General features: G+C 45.0%; 1 protein-coding gene across 2 annotated transcripts in view; it reads left to right on the top strand.

Moving 5' to 3' along the window:
- The window catches only part of EFL1 (elongation factor like GTPase 1), a 68,698-nt gene that overhangs the window by 13,001 nt on the left and 36,094 nt on the right, over window positions 1-19,603 (top strand). For both annotated transcript variants that reach the window (XM_080980298.1, XM_080980299.1), the window contains exons 9-15: window positions 425-501; window positions 779-915; window positions 1,546-1,668; window positions 1,983-2,082; window positions 7,765-7,904; window positions 8,351-8,529; window positions 9,264-9,399. In XM_080980298.1, the coding sequence (XP_080836424.1) occupies window positions 425-501; window positions 779-915; window positions 1,546-1,668; window positions 1,983-2,082; window positions 7,765-7,904; window positions 8,351-8,529; window positions 9,264-9,399 (892 nt within the window). The remainder of the gene's footprint in view (window positions 1-424; window positions 502-778; window positions 916-1,545; window positions 1,669-1,982; window positions 2,083-7,764; window positions 7,905-8,350; window positions 8,530-9,263; window positions 9,400-19,603) is intronic.

Here is a 19,603-nt window from a genome sequence, read left to right as displayed (position 1 = left end):
GGGCAGATTGGTAAATTGCTCTTGTTGCAACTGAACTGTGGTAGATGATAGGATGGAGAAGCAACATCCAAAAAACAATTATTGATAATCTGGAATATTGCAAGCATGATACTGTTATGGGGGGTGTCTTTTTTTGGCGGGGGGGGGTAGGCTATATGGTTGAGTCCCTCTTCTAATTCCTGGATCCAACACGGATTCCATTGCTGGAATACCCAGGCCACCTGGTAACCTCTGCTAAATATGGGTTGTTAAAGTAACAAAGGGAGTGGCTTTGAGCCAGAGGACAAATGTCTGTTAGTTAGACCTTATAGTGAATCCTCAACCTGTGGGTCCACATGTGGGTGTTACCCCTGTAATTGTCTGAACTGAACTCCCCTCTGTGTTATAAAGGGCATCCTAAGTTTGTCTTACCGCTTTCTTCCAGTTGAAAGGAAAGAAGCCTTTGTTTGTGCATCTGGTGCTGGAAAACATATGGAGCCTCTATGAAGCAGTTACAAACAGGTAAACAAAAAGCATCCCCGAGTCTCATTTTCTTGATGGCAGAGGTGGGGAATGCCAATTCAGAATTTCACTTTTCACAACAGGCAGGGGATTTGTTGTTTATGCTAAATGCCCTTGTTGTTCAACTGCATTATCGGGTCATTTCTAAGTGAAGGAAGGTGAGCTGCCACATGACAACAGAAACAGGCTGGTTTGCCCAAAGGCCTTCTTTGTGTTTTTTGTTTTTAAGATGATCACATGCAGTGCTATAATTGCAGGGTGTATGCTTTCTTTGTAGAGACAAGGAGAAAATTGATAAAATCGTCTCCTCCCTGGGATTGAAAATTGGTGCCCGTGAAATGCGCCACACAGATCCAAAGGTTCAGCTTAATGCCATTTGCAGCCAGTGGCTCCCAATATCGGAGGCCGTTCTCTGTATCCTTATGGAAATAGCTTTTTTACCATTTACTAAAAGCTTATACTGTTTCATGCACTAGAGTTTAGTCCACCAGTTTGTGTGAGGGAGGTGGGGTTTGGAGAATTGAATACAGGCAACGTCCTGTGTTTCTTATACTGAGTCAAGCTAGCTCAGAATTGCTTATGTTGACTGGGTTTCAGACAGGGGACATTGCCAACCCTACCTGGAGATGTTGGGGGGGGGTGACTGGGAACCTTCTGTATGCAAAGCAGAAGCTATAAGTTACGGCCCTTCCCCTAGTATTGTCCATCAGCCCCAGTAGCTTCCTGCCTGCTTTAGTCATCTCATAGTCAACTTGCAGTGTGGAGGGAGTTAAGCTTACAGTCAAGAGCATCCAGCCACTGCCAGAGAGACTTGAGTTGCTCTTCTGTTCCTACTTCCCATGCTTCCTAGTGCCTCCAAGGATCCATCCCCTCGAACGCTTTAGGTACGGTTCATATTTGCGTCATCAGACAAGTCTTGGCTTTGGGCAAACCCCTGTCCAAGGTCTGTATTTTGATTTTACTGGATACTAGCCTATAGTTTCTGCACAGCCTCCTGTCTATCCTCCCTTTTTAACGTGTATATCCTTAGCACTGTGCTTTAAGCCATGGTCTGTAATAAACTCCCTAGTCCTCTTGATATCACAGCTGAGAGAGTGGAAAAACTGTTGTGCGTTGGAGCTAAAACATTTGATTCTCTACCACAAGAAACTCAAGACCTGAAAGATGGTAAGTAAATTTTGGCAAATTGCGGTTTAAGTCCTTTTCAGATGAGTCTCATTTTTAAAAAGTCCATAAACCCTGGTGTCTCCTAATTGAAAAACTAAATGTCCTAAAAGATGTTTTGGTTTTCAATCTGGGCAGAATTCAGCTTTCTGCATCCATGCTGCAAGTTGGCTCAGAAGCACAGGCTGAAATCTCATACAATTTTCCCTCCTTGATTCACTCACTAATTTTTTATTTAACAAATAAAATATAAAGCCAGAGACTTTCTCATCAGACCATGGGAAAACATGTAACTCTCTCGTTTTATGTTTGCTTAGCGTTTATGAAATGCAGCAGTGAAGAAACTGCCCCAGTCATTGTCTTTGTTTCCAAAATGTTTGCAGTGGATGCTAAGACATTGCCACAGAACAAGCCAAGGTGAGAAAATGATGCCATTTGAACTCCTCCTGCTCAATGGCATTAGACGCTAATTCACAGTATACAAGTCTAGATTGCTTCTGATCTGCGCCTGGTAAAATTATTTGCCCATATCTGAAACTAAATCAGCTGTTCTCAAGAAAGCATTGGTAAATGCAGACTTGTTCAATGTTTTATTTGTGGTTTAAAGAATAAATGCTTTGTCAAAGAGTTAACAGTTACGGTCAACATACGGACATTGTATGAAAGTGAATTACAAACTTAAATTGGTATCTCTATATCTTGCTCAAATGATACAAGTTAATTTTAATTTTGTTTTCGTTTTATGTGGAGAAGCTATGGATTCTTCCTGGTGCTTTTGTAAGCTTTTTGACCACTTTCTGTTTCCATGTAAACTTCAGAAGTTGTTCCTCTCTTTTACTCCTTCACCTTCATACCTCTCCTAGATAGAAAGCAATGATTGCGATAAAACATCCTGCATGCAAGTAAATACAGAATTTCCTTGTGCAATCATTAAATAGTATGTGAATGCAGGATTTTCCAGTGTAATTGTTGCTTTCTGCACAGGAGGAGCCTCTTGAACTCAGTTGGGTAAATAAGTGATGACAGTGGAAAAACTGCAAAGGAAGGAGGGATGGGAGGGAGGCTTTGTACCTGCAGTAAAAAGGCCACAACTTGATGTCTCTGCATGCCTCATCTTCCAAACACGGCTTGCTGTAAACATTGGTTAGATAAGCTTGGACCGTTCCATCAGCGTCACTCCAGATTGCTACTTGTGCCATTGGGGCTCTGAAAGTGACTGATGGGGTGCCGTGGTCAGTATTAGAAACTCCTATGGGCTTGAGTATTATTATTATTTTGCACCCTAATTTAAGAGACACAATAATTTTTGGCTTGACGCAGCACTGGGTATTTAGACCACTAGATGGTGGTATTCAGCTGTCTGTAAGTGGACTTCAATGTATTTTTATAGCAACAGTCGTAGATTTTGCTTCTACTTCTGCAAATCGGCAGCAGGAGTTTATGAATAAGAGTGAAATTAGGTTGAGTCAGGTGCTTCTTCCTGGGTTCATGATCATGAGGTAGCAAGCAGTGGGGGTGGATTGCAGCACTAAAAAGTATTTTAAATGCCTTGATAGTTCTATGTTTATGTAGTTTTAATTCTTTCTGTGGAAGATGAAGTGTTGTCGAGACACAGGATCATTTCATGTGTATGTTTGAATGTACTTTCTCTCTGTGTGTGTTCAAATATTTTCAACCCAACGCCTGCTGAAATAAAAGTTCTTTGCAGCAGATACAGATAATTGACAGAGATGGACTCCTCATATTATTAAAGTGCTTTGTTCCAAAGGCTTGGGAGCCACTGGAGTAAATACCCTGTTTCTTGTTGTCACCCTTCTAAAATGCCACAGTGAAGGCATATGGCACAAAACTTGATTGCAACTGGTATGTGAGCCTGGATAGCTCAGTTGGTTAGAGCGTGATGCTGATAACGCCAAGCTTGCAGTTTTGATCCCCGTATGGGACGAATGCATATTCCTGCATTGCAGGGGGTTGGACTAGATGATCCTCAGGGTCCCTTTCAATTCTACAATTCTATTATTCTTTTTTTAATTGGGTTTTTTATGTTAAAAAGCAAATGGATAAATGCATCTATTGTCTCCACTTTCAGTTCATAGTCTTTTTCACAGTTGGTTTACGTTTGGTGAGAGACATTTTTGCCATAGACATCTTGCAGTTGGGGCAAAGGGGAGAGGGGAGAGGGATGGGGATATTATTCTTTCATTCTGTTGTCTATTCTTAGTGTGGGCGAGTTGTGTCTGCATTACATGGGTAGGTCTTTTATTTGTTTATTTAATTATTTTTATTGATATTGCGAGAGGTTAGGGGTTCCCAAGCTTGGTTGGTTGTGTTTAGTTGATTGTGGTGTGGTTTATTTGTGTGAGGGAGGCGGGCTAGGTTGTTGGGTCAGGTTAGCTATATTGATTTGTATGTTCTTAAAGGGGACAGGTCATTGTCCTGTGTATGTAATAAAGGGGAACCACACTGAGGTGAAGGCATCCTCCGTAGCTTGTCCTCGTGCTGGTTTGAGTTTGTTGATTAACTTTTCTAGTATGGCGGTTTCCCATACATTTTGGTACCTGTGGTCTATGTTCATTCCTGATAGGTCCTTCCAGTGTCTAGTTATGATATTTCTAGCTGTCGAAAGTAAGTGACTTATGAGTTCCTTGTAGTGTGTGTTGTTGTCCTGGAAGATATTTAATAGGGCGAGTTATGGAGCTGCTTCTGTTACCTGTTTTGTTATTTTGCGAATGTCGTGCAGCACTAATATCCAGAAGGATTCGACTTTGGGGCATTCCCACCAAATGTGGCGGTATGTGCCTATTGCAATGCGACCTCTCCAGCATTTTACAATTCTATGATTCTATGTGGACAGAGAATATAGAGAGGTAGCTGGTATGCATATCTCAAGTTATGACTTGGTGAGCTTTCATTGGTGTTAAGCTAAGAATCCCATATTCACTCACATAATACATTCTGGAAGATTCCTTCCTTCACTTTCAGGCCCAAACTAATGTGCCTGGCACCTGGAAGATTCACTAGGTAGATCACTTTAGTAGATAGCCATGACAAGTGTCACTTGGCATCTTGAAGCAGGGGTTGGTAGCCTGTGGACCTCCAGATATTGTTCGACTCCAGCTTCCATCAGCCCAAGCCAGCATGGCAGATGGTCAGAGTGATGGGAGTTGTAGTCCTATAGCATCCAGAGGGCCACAGATTAGCCACCCTTGACTTAAGTGGGATTTACATCCTTAAATGTGGGGGGCTTTTTACAGATGTCTCCTACAGAGAGTAGCTGGAGTGTTACATCCTGTGAACTGTTAACAATCCAGGTAGTAAAAAGAAAGTTTTTAGAAGTATGCTTCATACGGTATTTTTAGTCTTAGATTATATGTATACTGTGATTCTTTTTCCTTTTTTTGCACTGTGTATCAAGTCACATTTTTAAAACCAGCTACAGCTGCCTAAATTGGTTTTATTTTAATAACAGCTTGATTCCCCCCACACACCTCCAAGTCCCCTCCTCCAATCTGCTTAATTTCATTGGGTGATTTAAGCATGCGTCTAATTCTCTCATCAGTTGAAATTAGTGGGATTCCAAGTGCTTACCTTTGGCAGGATCATGCTCATAGTTGGCACTAAATGGTCTTTTAATGATCAGGGGGTCATTGTTCTTGGCCGTCTTTAAAAGTTATCTGCTTGCTAAGACATGGATGCAGGAGGCAGAGGTGCTCTGAGTTGGCTTTGTCTGGCAGTAGTCTATACTGCATAGATAACTTTTTCCTGCAACTCCAAAGAGCTTGGGCAATTCAGATGCTCTCTTTCCCCCCTTTTATACCAGGAACTTCTCAGCATGGCATTGCCGCACCCTCTTTGAATGCCTCCTCAGTGAAGCTTTTGGCTTAACCCTTTAGCCTTCCACCTCTGAATTGCATTTCTGCGTACCTGTCCTCTGGTGCCCTTTGTATTTCCCTCCCCTTCCACTCACCCCCCCCCCCCGTCTTCCTTACTGTCTAAAATAAGATCATAAGCTTTTTGTTGTTAGGACCTGCTTTTTTTATGAGCAGGCAGCTGGATCAGACTAAAGGTCCATCTGGCCCAGACTCCATCTTCCCTGCAGCAGCCGACCATATGCCCTGTGGAAGCTCACAAGCAGGGCATGAAAGCAATAAGCCCACTCCTATTACTATTGCTCTTTGGAGAAAGTGGCGCACTACCTCTCAACAGTGAGAGTGCTTAAGAATCATAGAATCATAGAGCTGGAAGGGACCCCGAGGGTCTCTAGTCAATGGCAGATGGCCTTCCAAACTGTGCTTTAAAATCTCTCATGTCGTGGATGCTTTAGATGAGATTCCTGCATCGAAGGGGGTAGTTCGTACTGTCCCGAGTGCAATAGGTCTATAGTCTTCGTGGATGGTGGTAGTGTCTGTCTGTCTGACTGTCCCTCCCCCCACCCCTCTATTACACTTTTGGCACTCAATGCCCATCACTCCTGCCTGGTTTGAAGAAGGGAAAGTCAAGAGACGGCTCCTAAAACGGTCCTTTGCTCTAGCAAAGACAAATAGATGAGCTTCTTGACAGGCGCTGCTGGAAATGGTTTTTATAGTTCTCTGCTCTTTTCTTTGTGGTGTTTTATGGCTGGCTTTATTGTGACACAAAAAGCAATCTCGTAAGCCACTCGAGGAGGTTTGGCTGGAGAGCTGGGTACAAATCCTAAAAACAAGTAAATAGAATTATTCTGAAGATTTCACAACAGGTTTTCCCCCCCCCCTCTCTTTCTCTCCATCTGCCTAAATCCTACTTCTTCAAGCAGAACTTGCTACGAAATTGTTGCTTCCCTATTCAGTTCTGCATGTTCTTGCTTCCTTTTGTTTTTCAGCTAGCAGCTTATTTACATGTCTTCAACTCAAAGGCTTGTGTGTGCGTTTCATCCCTTAACTTGCTTGCTTTTACAATCTCCTATTCCCCGAAGGATGTTTTTTAAAGTGATCTGTGTCAAGTAACAACTTTCCAAATTGTGTCATCAAATGAATGTAATTTTTTTTTATAGTTCCCAAAGATCTCTGTGCGATCTTCTGAATAAATACCGACATGAATTTGCATCAAAGGGCTCTGTGCGTTGTAGTGCAGCCGAGTCCCTTGGCTGTGAATTGTACTTCATTGGTGGTTTAAGTTGACCCTGAGCAGCTCCATCTATTATGGGGCAAGGACAATGTTCAGCAGCACATCCTGTCAGAACTGCAGGGCAGTATTTGTGGATAGCACCTACTTATGAAATTAACAAAGTAAAGTGGGGTCTCTGAAGAGGAAGGGAACCATTTATTGCGGCTGCTTTGAAGTGCAGCTTTTGTTTGCAGGGAAGATAAATCTACACATGGATCCAACCAACACACGTGGAATCAATTTTAAACCGGAGTCAGTCTTTGAATAGTCCAGTGGCTACTAAACAATTGAAAAGGAAGTGTCCCTGAGCCACTTTTAATTTTTACCCTTATATAAGTAAAAACTATTTTCTTCACAGGCTAATCGTAGTTGAAACTGAAGCATGCCCTTTCTTTTTTTTAAATTCAGAATTCCAATAAGTTATTATAAAGCAATTAAACTAATGACTGATGCTGTATAATAATAACAGCTCGTCATTGGCATGATATCCAGGTAGTTGATTTTTAGCCTCCTACTGCATAAATTTCCTGCCAGCAGCTGGACAGAATATCTGACTTGCATTTTTAAAAATTACTCATCCTTTAACGTGTGGCAAATGGAAAGGCTACTTCCTTTTTTCTGCTGCACTAGAGAAACCCCAACAGCAGCCAGGAAAACTTCCATGATGATGTCACTATGCTAAGGATATAAGATATAATCCCAACTGGGTGGTGGTGAAGCTCACCATACTCCTCCAGTTGATGCCATACTCCTCCAGTTGAGGATGTGATGAATTTGTTGAAATGCCACCAGCATAAGCCGAGGCAATTGTCTTCCTTGATTGCTCCGATTTATATTGTTTTACAAGACTGTCAGGATACTTTCTGAACTGTTCTTGAGAAACTGCAAAGGTGGCATCTGCTGTCCAGAAAAGCTTTTCCAAAAAAAAAAAAAAATGTTCTTTCAAATGATACATAGGCCTCTGTCACAAGACGAAATAGCCCAAAGACGTGATCTTGTAAGGCGACGGCATGCTGAGAAGTTAGCAGCAAATCAGGGGCAGGAGTTGGCACAAGAGACGAATGGAGGAAATACAGTGGACCAAGTTCTAAAAACAGGTGAGATGAAACACATGCCAGGGAAGAAGATTCGGTGGATGTGTTTGATTCATGATAGGTGATGAAATGCTCTTGCTTTTGTCATTCTAAATAAAGCGTGGCAGATCAGCCTATGGGCGAGATCAGTCCACCAAACCTTTGCCTCTAGCCTTCCCAGCCTGATTTGGGGTGAAGAGTACAGAACACCCATGGGTTTTCATCCCAGTAGTGGCACTGGGCTGGGTAGAGAAGATCCATATCACTCCTGACCCCTGCTCACTAGATGATTGAACAGAGGAAAGGCATTTGGATTCAAATATGGTGCCATTTTTATCCAGTTGATTGGATATTGGCATAAGTTTGGTTTGTTTCATTAATGGCTGCATGTTACTGTAAGCAGTCTTGAGTGCAAGATGAAGCAGAATAGAAATAGAAAAATGAATGTTTGCACCTCAACCCTTCCTTAGGCGATGATCAACCACCTACAAGTCAAATGGAGACGATGACCCTGGCTGCTGCAAAACGGGAAGCCGAAAATAAGGACGCCTTTGTGGCTTTTGCAAGGGTGTTCAGTGGAGTTGTGAGAAGGGGACAAAAGCTCTTCGTTCTTGGACCAAAATATGATCCAGCTGAGTCGTTGCACAAGGTAGGCCCCTTTTCCTTATCTCACAAAGTGTGCTTTTGAAAAGTTCAATCTCCTACCCCACCCAGAAATGGACAACTTTTGGCACTTGGGGAGGTGGGTTGGTGGATGGAAACAGATCTGGCCCTGTGCCTTCAGCTGCTGATCACACTTAAGGTTTTTTGCACGCGTGGCATCCCAACTTCTGTCTCATTTGGCTCTTGTTTGGGTCTGTTTGGAGCAAACATGAACCTTACTAGCCACACTCTCCTTTTGTCTTGGGCATTAGCAGGAAAGTTTCCTATAATTTAGCTTGGCATTGCCTGTTTGAGGAAATAATAATAATTGGGGGATTTGTGGTATTCCATTTTCTATACTTCTGAGAACCTTGTAATCAAGCTTTCTCTTGCAGCTTAGAATTTAAAGGAAGAAAGTGTTCTTGTTTATTCTTAATGTTGCCTTTTTGTTTTTTTCAGAAAAATGTGTCGAGAACTTTTTTTCTAGAACAGTATCCATTACTGAGTGGCTCTATTTTCTCTCCTTCCCCATGTTTATTTCCTTGTTTATGTGGGATTTGTATACACTTAATAGTAAAAACCTCCAAGTGGTGTACATATAATAAAATACACGTAAGAATTATTGCTGAAATTCAGAGTTGGAAGACGAGTCGGCCCTAGCTAATCAAGATATAAATCAAATCAGCAGTTAAAGAACGTACATTATAAAATTAAATTACATACATTTCAATTTGGCTACAGCTTCCTGTAGGATGTTCTGCTGCTGATAACCTGCCTTCAGTGCCTCATTTGACTTGCTGCACTTTAGAAGATCTCTACCTATTGATGGGGAGAGGACTTGAGGAACTACACGAGGTGCCTTCAGGGAACGTGCTGGGTGAGCATACTTTTAATTATTTTCATTTTGTCCTCCAGTGCTATCATATATAAAAGATGCATTTCTTGAAACGTGCTTGCCATTGTGCCAGTGATGGGCAACATCCTTATTTCTGAAGGCTGCATTTGAAAATACATTTATTTATTAAATTCCTGTACACACACACCCTTTAGGGATGAGGGTGGCGCTCATCCCACAGAGCCTTGGGCTTGCCGATCAGAAGATTGGCAGTTCGAATCCCCGCAACCGGGTGAGCTCCCATTGTTCAGTCCCAGCGTCTGCCCACCTAGCAGTTCGAAAGCACATCAAGTGCAAGTAGATAAATAGGTACCGCTCCGGCGGGAAGGTAAACGGTGTTTCCGTGTGCTGCTCTGGTGCGCCAGAAGCGGCTTAGTCATGCTGGCCACATGACCCAGAAGCTGTACGCCGGCTCCCTCAGCCAATAAAGCGAGATGAGCGTCGCAACCCCAGAGTCGTCCACGACTGGACCTAATGGTCAGGGGTCCCTTTACCTTTAAACCCCCTCCCCCTTTGGCCAGAACAGCTCCCCATAGTATAGTTTACAGGGACTCTAAAATAATAAAATCCATCTAGTTAAAAGACAGCATAAAGGAAATGACAATATGAAGTAAGAACCAGCAGTTTGATGCCAATATTAGCAAAGGACACCGGTAATCTGGAATAGAATGAGGAGAGACTCCATTCGTCATCAGATTGTATGATGCTGCCTTTCTTGCCCCTGTCATGATCACACCGTTAGATCATCCAGCCCAGCTTTCTCCAAGTTGCTGCCCTCCAGATACTTAAGCTCTCATCATCCTTGACGGTTAGTCATGTTGGTGTCCAACAACATATTCTTGGGTAATACTTATTCTGTTTCACCGACTGCCATCAGTTATTGGATGTGGGATCTTTGCCTTGCAAATCTTGTGCTTTACCACTGAGCAAGGCATGCAGAAAACCCCATGTTCAGCACCTGTCCATTTAAAAGGATCTTTAGCAGCTGGGCTGGGACTCTAGAGGAGAACCAATGCTAGCCAGAAATGACAGTGCTGAACTAGATGGACCAGTTTTTTGGTTCCATATAAGGCAACTTTGTATGGCGGTTCTCCTTAGACTAAGCAAGAATACACCCAGACCTATTCTTCTGAACCTTTGAACTCAGAAAAGTGGATAGGAATGATTTTCTATCATTCGTATGTATAAAGAGGGAATAATAGTTTTGTCTTGGTAACTTTGTCAATTGCTCATCTATTTGACTCTTCAGTATCCTGTGATGTGTGTGTTTTCATTTTTGCACCGTGAACAACACCCAGTGTCTGAGAAGTTCAGTATAGTCATTAACCACAGAGGAATTGGAGAGTTTTCTAAATTTGGTTAGATTTTAGCACATGCACTGGTGGTGACATTCAAGTAGATATCAGTTCTTAACATATTTAAAATATGCTGTGTTTTTTGTGACCAACATTAATATTACATATTTCCAGAAATAGATATTTATCTCCTAAAAGATGTGGGAAACTAAATTTCCCCTCCAAATCTTTGTTTACCATGGAAACTTAAAATCCCTTCCAGATGTCTTTCCCTAACTCATTTGATTTTAAAATGCTGCCTCAGAAGCCATGTGATATTCATTTCTTTTCATCAACATTGGTAAAATGACGAATATCAGCAGAGCTCTGCTTTATCAAAACTGGTTTTGATTAAGCATTTTGGGATAACTTTTCTTGCCTTTTTAAATAAATTTCCTGTGTCCTGATTTCTTGTATGTTTAGTTTCCATGATGGCTTAGATCTGTAACTTAGTTTTGTAAAACCTGATAAATGACAGATTCTTCATACTTGATTCTCCAAAATGCCAAGTTTTTAAAGGCTGAGCCTTAATTTTACATTGCATGCCTGCACATGTTTACCTTGCCGTACTGAATGCAATTGGACTTGCTCCCAGTGAGTGTGTGTAGGACTGCAGGTTTAGTTGCTTTAAAAGAGGTTGCTAGCACCACACCATGGAAGCTCTCAAAAATATACATCATCCAAATATGAACATCACTGGCTTAGGTGTAATTAACCCCCAATTTATCTTACGGTTGGTATGATTTTTATTGAGAGCTTTGTTGTAAGATGAATTTGATTCACATACACACACACACACACACACACACACACACACTAGAAGGTTGCTTAGGGGCTGTGATGGGACGATGAGCTGCTTGTGTGTAAAATCCAAGTCCCTCAGAGTTTGGTCAAGTTTGCAAACCTCTGTCTGTAACGGAGCCCCTTAAACATGGCTCCGTCAGTCGCTGGCAGATTCCGACAGTGGTTGCTTTCGGAATCGCTTCCAACATAAAAGCTCCTTAACGGAAACACGTCTTCTGGACTCTCTGCGTGACAGTTTCCGGCGAGGAGTGGGTGTCCCTACAGGAGGTCCTGAAACCTCCCCACTGTTTTCGCTGGAAGTGTCTCTGAGCCATCCCTCCAGCTCACTTTCCCTCAGCTCAGCTCCTCTCCCCCTACTGGTTCCCTCTTCAGCTGCTGAGTCTCTCCCAACCTGTGTGAGCCCTTTCACTTCCCTTCCTTCCGATGGCAGTTCCCTGACATCCACCTCCCCTCCAGGGCCCCCTTCATCCCCTCTCGCCCCCTCCTCTACGGGCGGTGAGGAGGCAAAACCCCGGAATGAACTTCCTTCATCTTCCGATGTCTCGAACACTTCTCTCCACCTGTTGCGGTTCCTGGTCTCGAAGTACTCCTCCTCCTCAGAGTCCATCTCCCCTTCCCCTTCCGAGTCCGAGAATCCTTCCAACTCCTCCTCCTCATCGGTGGTCCCAAAGTATTCCCTCCGGAACCTCTCCACAGGCTGAGGTTTCCTTGGGAACCTTTGATGGAACGTTTCTATCAATACCTCGTCATTGATATCTTCTGCCATTACCCAAGTGTTTTCTGACTCCGGTTCTCCTTCCCACGCTACCAAATACTCCACCTGATCCCCCTTCCACCTGGCGTCGAGGATTTCTGCCACATGGCTGCTGCATTCCCTTTCTTCTATGACCGGTCCCCGAGTGGCCATCCCTTCTCGTCCCCCCTCATACGGTGACAGTAACGACCTGTGAAATACTGGGTGCAGTTTCATGTGGTTGGGTAACCGGAGCCTGAAAGCCACTGGGTTGACCTGTTGAATGACCTCAAAGGGACCCAATCTCCTGGGTCTTAATTTCTTACAACCTCCTTTGAACGGCAACCCTTGGGTTGACAGCCACACCCTATCTCCCACCCTTATGGTTTCACCTTCCCTTCGGTTCTTGTCTGCCTGCCTCTTGTATTCTTCCTTCGCCCTTTCTAAGTTGAGTTGGAGCTGACGATGGATTGCTTCCATTTCTTCTACAAAATGCTCGGCTGCCGGGACGCTCCATCTCTCCCCTTCTCCCCCTGGGAAAGCCCTGGGATGACACCCATAATTAGCCAAGAAGGGGCTCATCCCTGTGGACACATTCTCGGCATTGTTGTAGGCAAATTCCGCCAGCGCCAACTTTTCTACCCAGTCATTCTCTCTGTCATTGACATAACACCTCAGGTATTGCTGGAGGACCCCGTTTGCTCTTTCCGCCTGCCCGTTGGTTTCAGGGTGCCGGGCAGTCGAAAAGTTGACCTCCACCTGCAGTAAGCTCATGAGCTTCCTCCAGAACCTGGAAGTAAATTGTTTTCCTCGGTCTGAGACCACCCTCAATGGCACCCCGTGCAACCTAAAAATGTGTTCTACAAATAACTTCGCTGTCTCTTCCGCCGTGACTGCATGCGAGCAGGCTACAAAGTGGCACATCTTTGTTAGTAGGTCTACCACCACCATGATGGCTGTTTTCCCCTTGGACTTCGGCAGATCAGTCATAAAATCTATCGACACTGCCTCCCAAGGTCGTTCTGGGGTTGGTAAGGGTTCTAATAGTCCCGCCGGTGCCCGCCTCTCCCCTTTGGCTCGCTGGCATTGCTCACACCCTCTTACATACTCCCGTACATCTTCCCTCACCTTAGGCCACCAAAATTCCCTGGTGACCAACCACATGGTTTTGTGTTGTCCAAAATGCCCCGCCGTGGGGCTGTCGTGCAACTGCTTGAGTACCCTCCCCCTTAAGTCTCCTTCAGGGATATACAGTGCCCCTTTGTAATACAAAGCTCCATTTCTTTCCTCGAAACCCCCTGGTTCCTCTCCCTCACCCCTAAGACCTCTGAGCTTATTCTGGGCGTATTCATCATTCTCTGTTTCCTCTACCAGTTCTCTTTGTCCCACCAATGCCGCCCCACACACCCAGCGGTCCTCTGGAATGACATGTCTCTCTTCGGGTGCTCCCTCCCCCTCCAAATATTCAGGTTTGCGTGAGAGAGCGTCCGCCCTAATGTTCTCTGGGCCTGGCACGTAACAAATCTCAAAGTTAAATTTGGAGAACTCCTGGGCCCATCTCACTTGCCGTTGGTTGAGCACTCGTGCCGTCCTCCAATACTCTAGGTTCTTGTGGTCAGTGCACACTTGCACCTTATGTTGTGCGCCAATTAGCAGGTGCCTCCATCTCCGGAACGCCTCATGAATGGCTAGTAGTTCTCGGTCATACACCGTGTAGTTCCTCTCGGATTTGTTCAGCTTTCGCGAAAAAAAGGCACACGGTCTCCACTCTGACTCCTCCTTCCCTGGCTGCAGAAGCACCGCCCCAATCGCTCTGTCTGATGCGTCAGTTTCCACTCTCATCGGTTTTTGTAAATCCACATGCAGGAGTTGTTGTTCCGAGGCGAAGGCCCTTTTTAGTTCCTCAAATGCTCGCTCCGCCTCCTCAGTCCAAACGAACTTCTTCTTACTGCTGAGACAGTCCGTAATGGGCGCCGTCAGGTGGGCAAAGTTTCGGATGAACTTACGATAGAAGTTCCCAAATCCTAGGAACCTCTGCACATCCTTCCTTGTTTTGGGTGTTTTCCATTCCAGCACCGCCTGGACCTTGCCGGGATCCATGGCCAATCCCTTGTCTGACAGGCGATACCCCAGGAATTCCACCTCCTTGGTATGAAACTGACACTTCTCCAGTTTCACCCACAGCTGGTTGGCTTGCAGCCTGCTCAACACTTCTCTGACGTCTCTCACATGCTGCTCCTCATTCTCAGAATACACCAACACGTCGTCTAAGAAGGCCACACAATTCTTGTAAAGCAAAGGCCCCAGGACGTGGTTCATAAACGATTGAAAGCATGCGGAGCCTGCTTGTAGGCCGAAGGGCATAACTAAATATTCAAATGCCCCTAAAGGGGTGAACATGGTGGTTTTCCATTCATCCCCCTTCCTTATTCGTATCAGGTTGTACGCCCCCCTTAGGTCCAGCTTTGTGAAAATCTTTCCCTTCCGCACCCTTGTCAAAATGTCGTCAATCCTGGGCATAGGGAAAGCCACTGGTTCTGACACTGCATTTAAGGCCCTGAAGTCACACACCAGCCTCGGCTTGTTCGTGTTTTTTTTATCCACAAAAAACACTGGGCTGCCCCCCACCGCCCTGGACTCTCTGATGAACCCTCTCTTCAGGTTCTTGTCAATGAACTCTCTTAGCTCCTGCATCTCTCTGTCTGACATGGCGTACAGCTTGCCTACAGGGAGCTGTGCCCCAGGGAGTAAATTGATTTGACAGTCAAAGGGTCTATGCGGAGGTAGTTGGTCAGCTTCCCTTTCGCTGAAGACGTCGCGGAGATCTGCGTATTGTCGTGGTACCTTCACGTTCTCCGTTACTTCAGTCCCTGCTAGGGTGGCTTGGGCCCCTGCCAAACCCTTTCCCTCCTTGCAGTGTTCTAAGCAATGTGCTGAACCAAAAGAAACCACTCTCTGATGCCAGCCCACCAGCGGATCATGTAACGCTAGCCAGCTCATCCCCAATATAATGGGAGCTCCTCCCAAGGTGGCCACATTAAACGCTATCAGTTCGGTGTGCCTTGCCACCTTCATTATCATTGGGACGGTCTGCAAGCTGACTTCTCCTCCCAACAGCTCCCTGCCATCGATCGTGGTCACCTGCAGGGGGTTGCTTAAAGGGATCGTCTGTATCTGGTGTTCAGCTGCAAACTCTTTGCTCATGAAATTGCAGGAGCTGCCTGAGTCCAACAGCGCCTTTATCTTTAGAGGGTGTCCGTTTGGCAGCTCTAGCGCCACTTCTATCACTAGGGCGGGTTTAGGAGGTTCTGGCGTGGGCACTTTCACTGCTCTTTGGCCTGGCTGCTGTGCCCCGACGGTGGCAGCCAGGCGTTGGCTTTTACTTGCTCCGGTATTTCTTCCTCTCTTCCCTCCACAGCTCCTACCATCCCTTGCCATTCCTTCCTCTGGGGGCAGACTCTGGCAAAGTGACCTGGCTGTTGGCAGAGATAGCATTTCCGGGCGCCTTTTCCCTCCTTCTTTCCCCCCTCACTGGGCTTTGAAACTGCGCGCGCGCGCGCTGTTCCGATTTCCATCGGCTCTGCCGGCGGGAAAGTTGGCTCTGGAATGTCTGGAATGCGGAACTCCTTCCAACCTTCCCCCTTCCCTTCCCGCCTCTCCAATGCTCTCGCCTCCTGGCGCGCTCCTATGGTCAGCGCTGATTTGGTCAGCTGGTCCATAGACTCTGCCCTGGGCGCCCGGGAAAGTTCGTCTTTCACAGCCGAAGAAAGCCCTTCTTCAAAGAGCATTTGAATGGGTTCCGCCGATAGATCCCACCCCAATTTATGGATCAACATGGTGAACTCAGTCCAGTACTCACGGACAGATCGGCTCCCCTGTTTGCAAGCCATTAACTGTCTGCGCACCACTCCCTGTTCAATATCGCTGGAAAACATCAGATCCATGGCGCGAAAGAACTTCATCGTGTCCTTTAGGACGTCACTATTCGCTGCCATCAGGGGTCTAACCCAGTCTCTCGCCCCCTTTTCAAGATGCCCAATCACGAAAGCCACTCGTGATTCCTCGTCAGGGAATTCATCAAACTGCAGATTGAGGGCATATTGCATCTCTGTCCGAAAGCCATGATAGTCTTTGGGCTCCCCCCCAAACTTCTGCACCAATCCTGGTACCTTTCTGGCGAGCTGGGTGTCTTTCCCCTTTTTGTCTGCATCCTGAGCCCTCCTCTCCTCAAGCCTCGCCGTCTGCAGCGCTAGCTGGACCTCCAACACCCGGTACCTTTCTTCCAGGCTTGGACCCGCTCCAGCTCCTGCTTCTCCGGTTCCGGCTGGGTTGCTCATGATGCCTTCTCCTGCACAAGCTGCTCACGGAGACTGTCGGAATGCTGTGATGGGACGATGAGCTGCTTGTGTGTAAAATCCAAGTCCCTCAGAGTTTGGTCAAGTTTGCAAACCTCTGTCTGTAACGGAGCCCCTTAAACATGGCTCCGTCAGTCGCTGGCAGATTCCGACAGTGGTTGCTTTCGGAATCGCTTCCAACATAAAAGCTCCTTAACGGAAACACGTCTTCTGGACTCTCTGCGTGACAGTTTCCGGCGAGGAGTGGGTGTCCCTACAGGAGGTCCTGAAACCTCCCCACTGTTTTCGCTGGAAGTGTCTCTGAGCCATCCCTCCAGCTCACTTTCCCTCAGCTCAGCTCCTCTCCCCCTACTGGTTCCCTCTTCAGCTGCTGAGTCTCTCCCAACCTGTGTGAGCCCTTTCACTTCCCTTCCTTCCGATGGCAGTTCCCTGACAGGGGCCTATGGTACTTGAAGCATGTATCTGTTCTGAGTCCTGTTGTGATCAATGTCTGAAATTGTTCAACCAGCACAGTGAGGAAGAAACTACTGTACCACTTCATATTGCAGGTGGGAAATCACATTTTTTGAATTTTTTCCCTATGTAAAAAGCATCAGGGAGAAGAGGGTGGGTTAAATTTTGTGTGTTTTGCAAAGGGGAGAGGAGGTATTTTTAAAATGGTATCTCCTATCTGCAGTTGTCAGTGTTATAGTTCAAAATTCTAACATCTCAATCTTCCACATCTCTAGACTAGACTTGAAAGGTGCCCGTTTCAGCTCCAAAAACGCAGTGTTTTTCATTGGATAGGAAGAGTTTTTAAAAATACACTCCTGCAAAATATCATACCTACAGCTAACACTTCATTCAGTAATGCCCCTGACAAATGTAATTTTTATACATCAGCTAGCATTTTAAATATCGGTAAATAATTTTCAGTAATTGTCAGGGGATTTTATTCTCCATCTTTTGGTAAATTTGCCACAAGCTTCAAGTAAAGCAGAAGTTGCTCGGGTGGTAAGAGGCAGGGGACCCTATTTGTACTAAGCTGAGATTCTTTGAAAGCAAAACTAAACTCAGCAGGCTTCTTCTTGGGCAGGCAGCGGAGGGCAGCATGCGAACCCAGTGTTTTGCGTGGTCTTGTGAGCTAAGCCATGCTTTAGTATTGTGCACAAACATGACCAGAGAGGTGAAGAAAACATTTAAATGTGGTTGTGTAGAAGCAATTCCTAGGGCTGGCTCTTTTGTGCAAAAATTGTGGCTGATTTGTGCAAAAATTTGCAGCAGCCACAGTTGTGGATGGGCTAATTCACACATCACAATCCCCACCTAAGTGCAAAAGTAACTGTAGATGGCTTTGGGCGCCACACCTGATGCTTGTCTTTTTAAATTTTGTGAACCAGCTCCAAGGCTCTGTGGTTTGATAGGTTCAGCTTTTAACACAATTTAATGCCTTAAAAAAAGAAACAAAGAAAGAAACTAGGCCATTGGAACAAACAAATGCCATGCAGTTGGCAATTTGGTTCAGGGAGAGATGCCAAACATCTTTGCCCGAGGTGCATGTGTATATTAAATAGTCTTCTAAATGTAAACCATCTGTTAGTGGTGAATTTTCCCCCCCAAGAGGAATTAAAAGCCAACCAATGAACTTTGGGAAGCTTACTGCTGATCTGGTATCAGATTTTGAATAGAAACATTTGTTTTTCATTGTGTTTTAATATTATTTGGGTTTTGTATTCTATGGGTTATAAGGGATCCAAAGCAGTTTCGAATTTTAATTTCTTTCTCATAAGGTATGTTGTAAACTTTGAGTGGTGTTTTTGTATAGAAAGCCTGCATCTCCTTCCTTCGTCTGCCAAACGATATTCTCTTTTTCTTATACACAGATTTCACAGTCAACCGTATACAGCATCTTTTGCCAACCTGGTGCCCTTCAGATTTGGTCAATTACAGCTCCCGTTAGTCCCAGCCAGCAGTGCAGCGATGATGTCTAGGGCTGATGAGAATTCAGTGCACAGAATCTGTAGGGCCCCAGGTTGTTGGCAAGGGCTGCAGTAGGGTGTGACAACCTTGGGAACTGACTTTATCTATTTAAAACCCAAAATGCTAGACTTTATACTCATGGGAAAAAAAGCTTGAAAATGTGCAGATGCCCATTGAAGTGTTCCTTAGAGCTTCCATTAATGAGGGATGGCTCCATATATATTCATTTTTCACATACATATCTGCCTTGTACAGCTCTGCTACCCCTGCCCTGCCGCATCCCTGCTCCATTACTTGCCTCCTCCTTTGCCCTTTCCCACCAGCCATTGCCAAAACACTAATGTCCTCGAACTTTTTCCTCCCAATGTTGCAATTGGAATAAATCATACCGTTTTAGCATCATCCAGCAAAAATTGGCACGATGCTTTCATCAAGATATGGCATAGGGATGATGGAATGTTTTTGGAACACAAAACTATTGCGGTGATTTGGCCAAAAATGTCTGCCTCCTTTATCAGGGTCTATCTTGTCACATTCTCTGTAAACTGCAAAATTGTAAATTTTGCTCCATATCAGTGGGAAACTGTGTCGTCGTGATTTGCAGCATATTCTGGTTACACTCTTTTTAGAGATCTGCCACTCTTGGAGAAATTTTATATTTTAAAAACCGTTTTACGGGTCAGAACGTTGTTGATGTGCTTTGATGTGGGTTATTGCCAAAGAGAGTCTTATCTCTGAAACTAGTGGGGCTCTATCTGGTACATATTTTTGGGTTATTTATTATAGAAAAGTCTATATTTCCAGGAGTAGAAACAACTCCCGGTCATTTACATAAAGGGATGCATACATAACTTGAGTTTGGGTGTGCTTCTCGACTCAACCCTGACCATAGATGCCCAGGTTTCTGCAGTGGCCAGAATTGCATTTGCACAGTTGAAGCTAGTGCACCAGCTACACCTGTTCCTTGAGATTTCTGATTTGACCACAGTGACACATGCCTT

The sequence above is a fragment of the Podarcis pityusensis genome (assembly GCF_964106645.2).
Source record: "Podarcis pityusensis genome assembly, chromosome: 14".
Classification (NCBI taxonomy): Eukaryota; Metazoa; Chordata; class Lepidosauria; order Squamata; family Lacertidae; genus Podarcis; species Podarcis pityusensis.
Note: the sequence above shows the minus strand (reverse complement) of the source record. Positions and strands in the feature narration are given on the sequence as shown.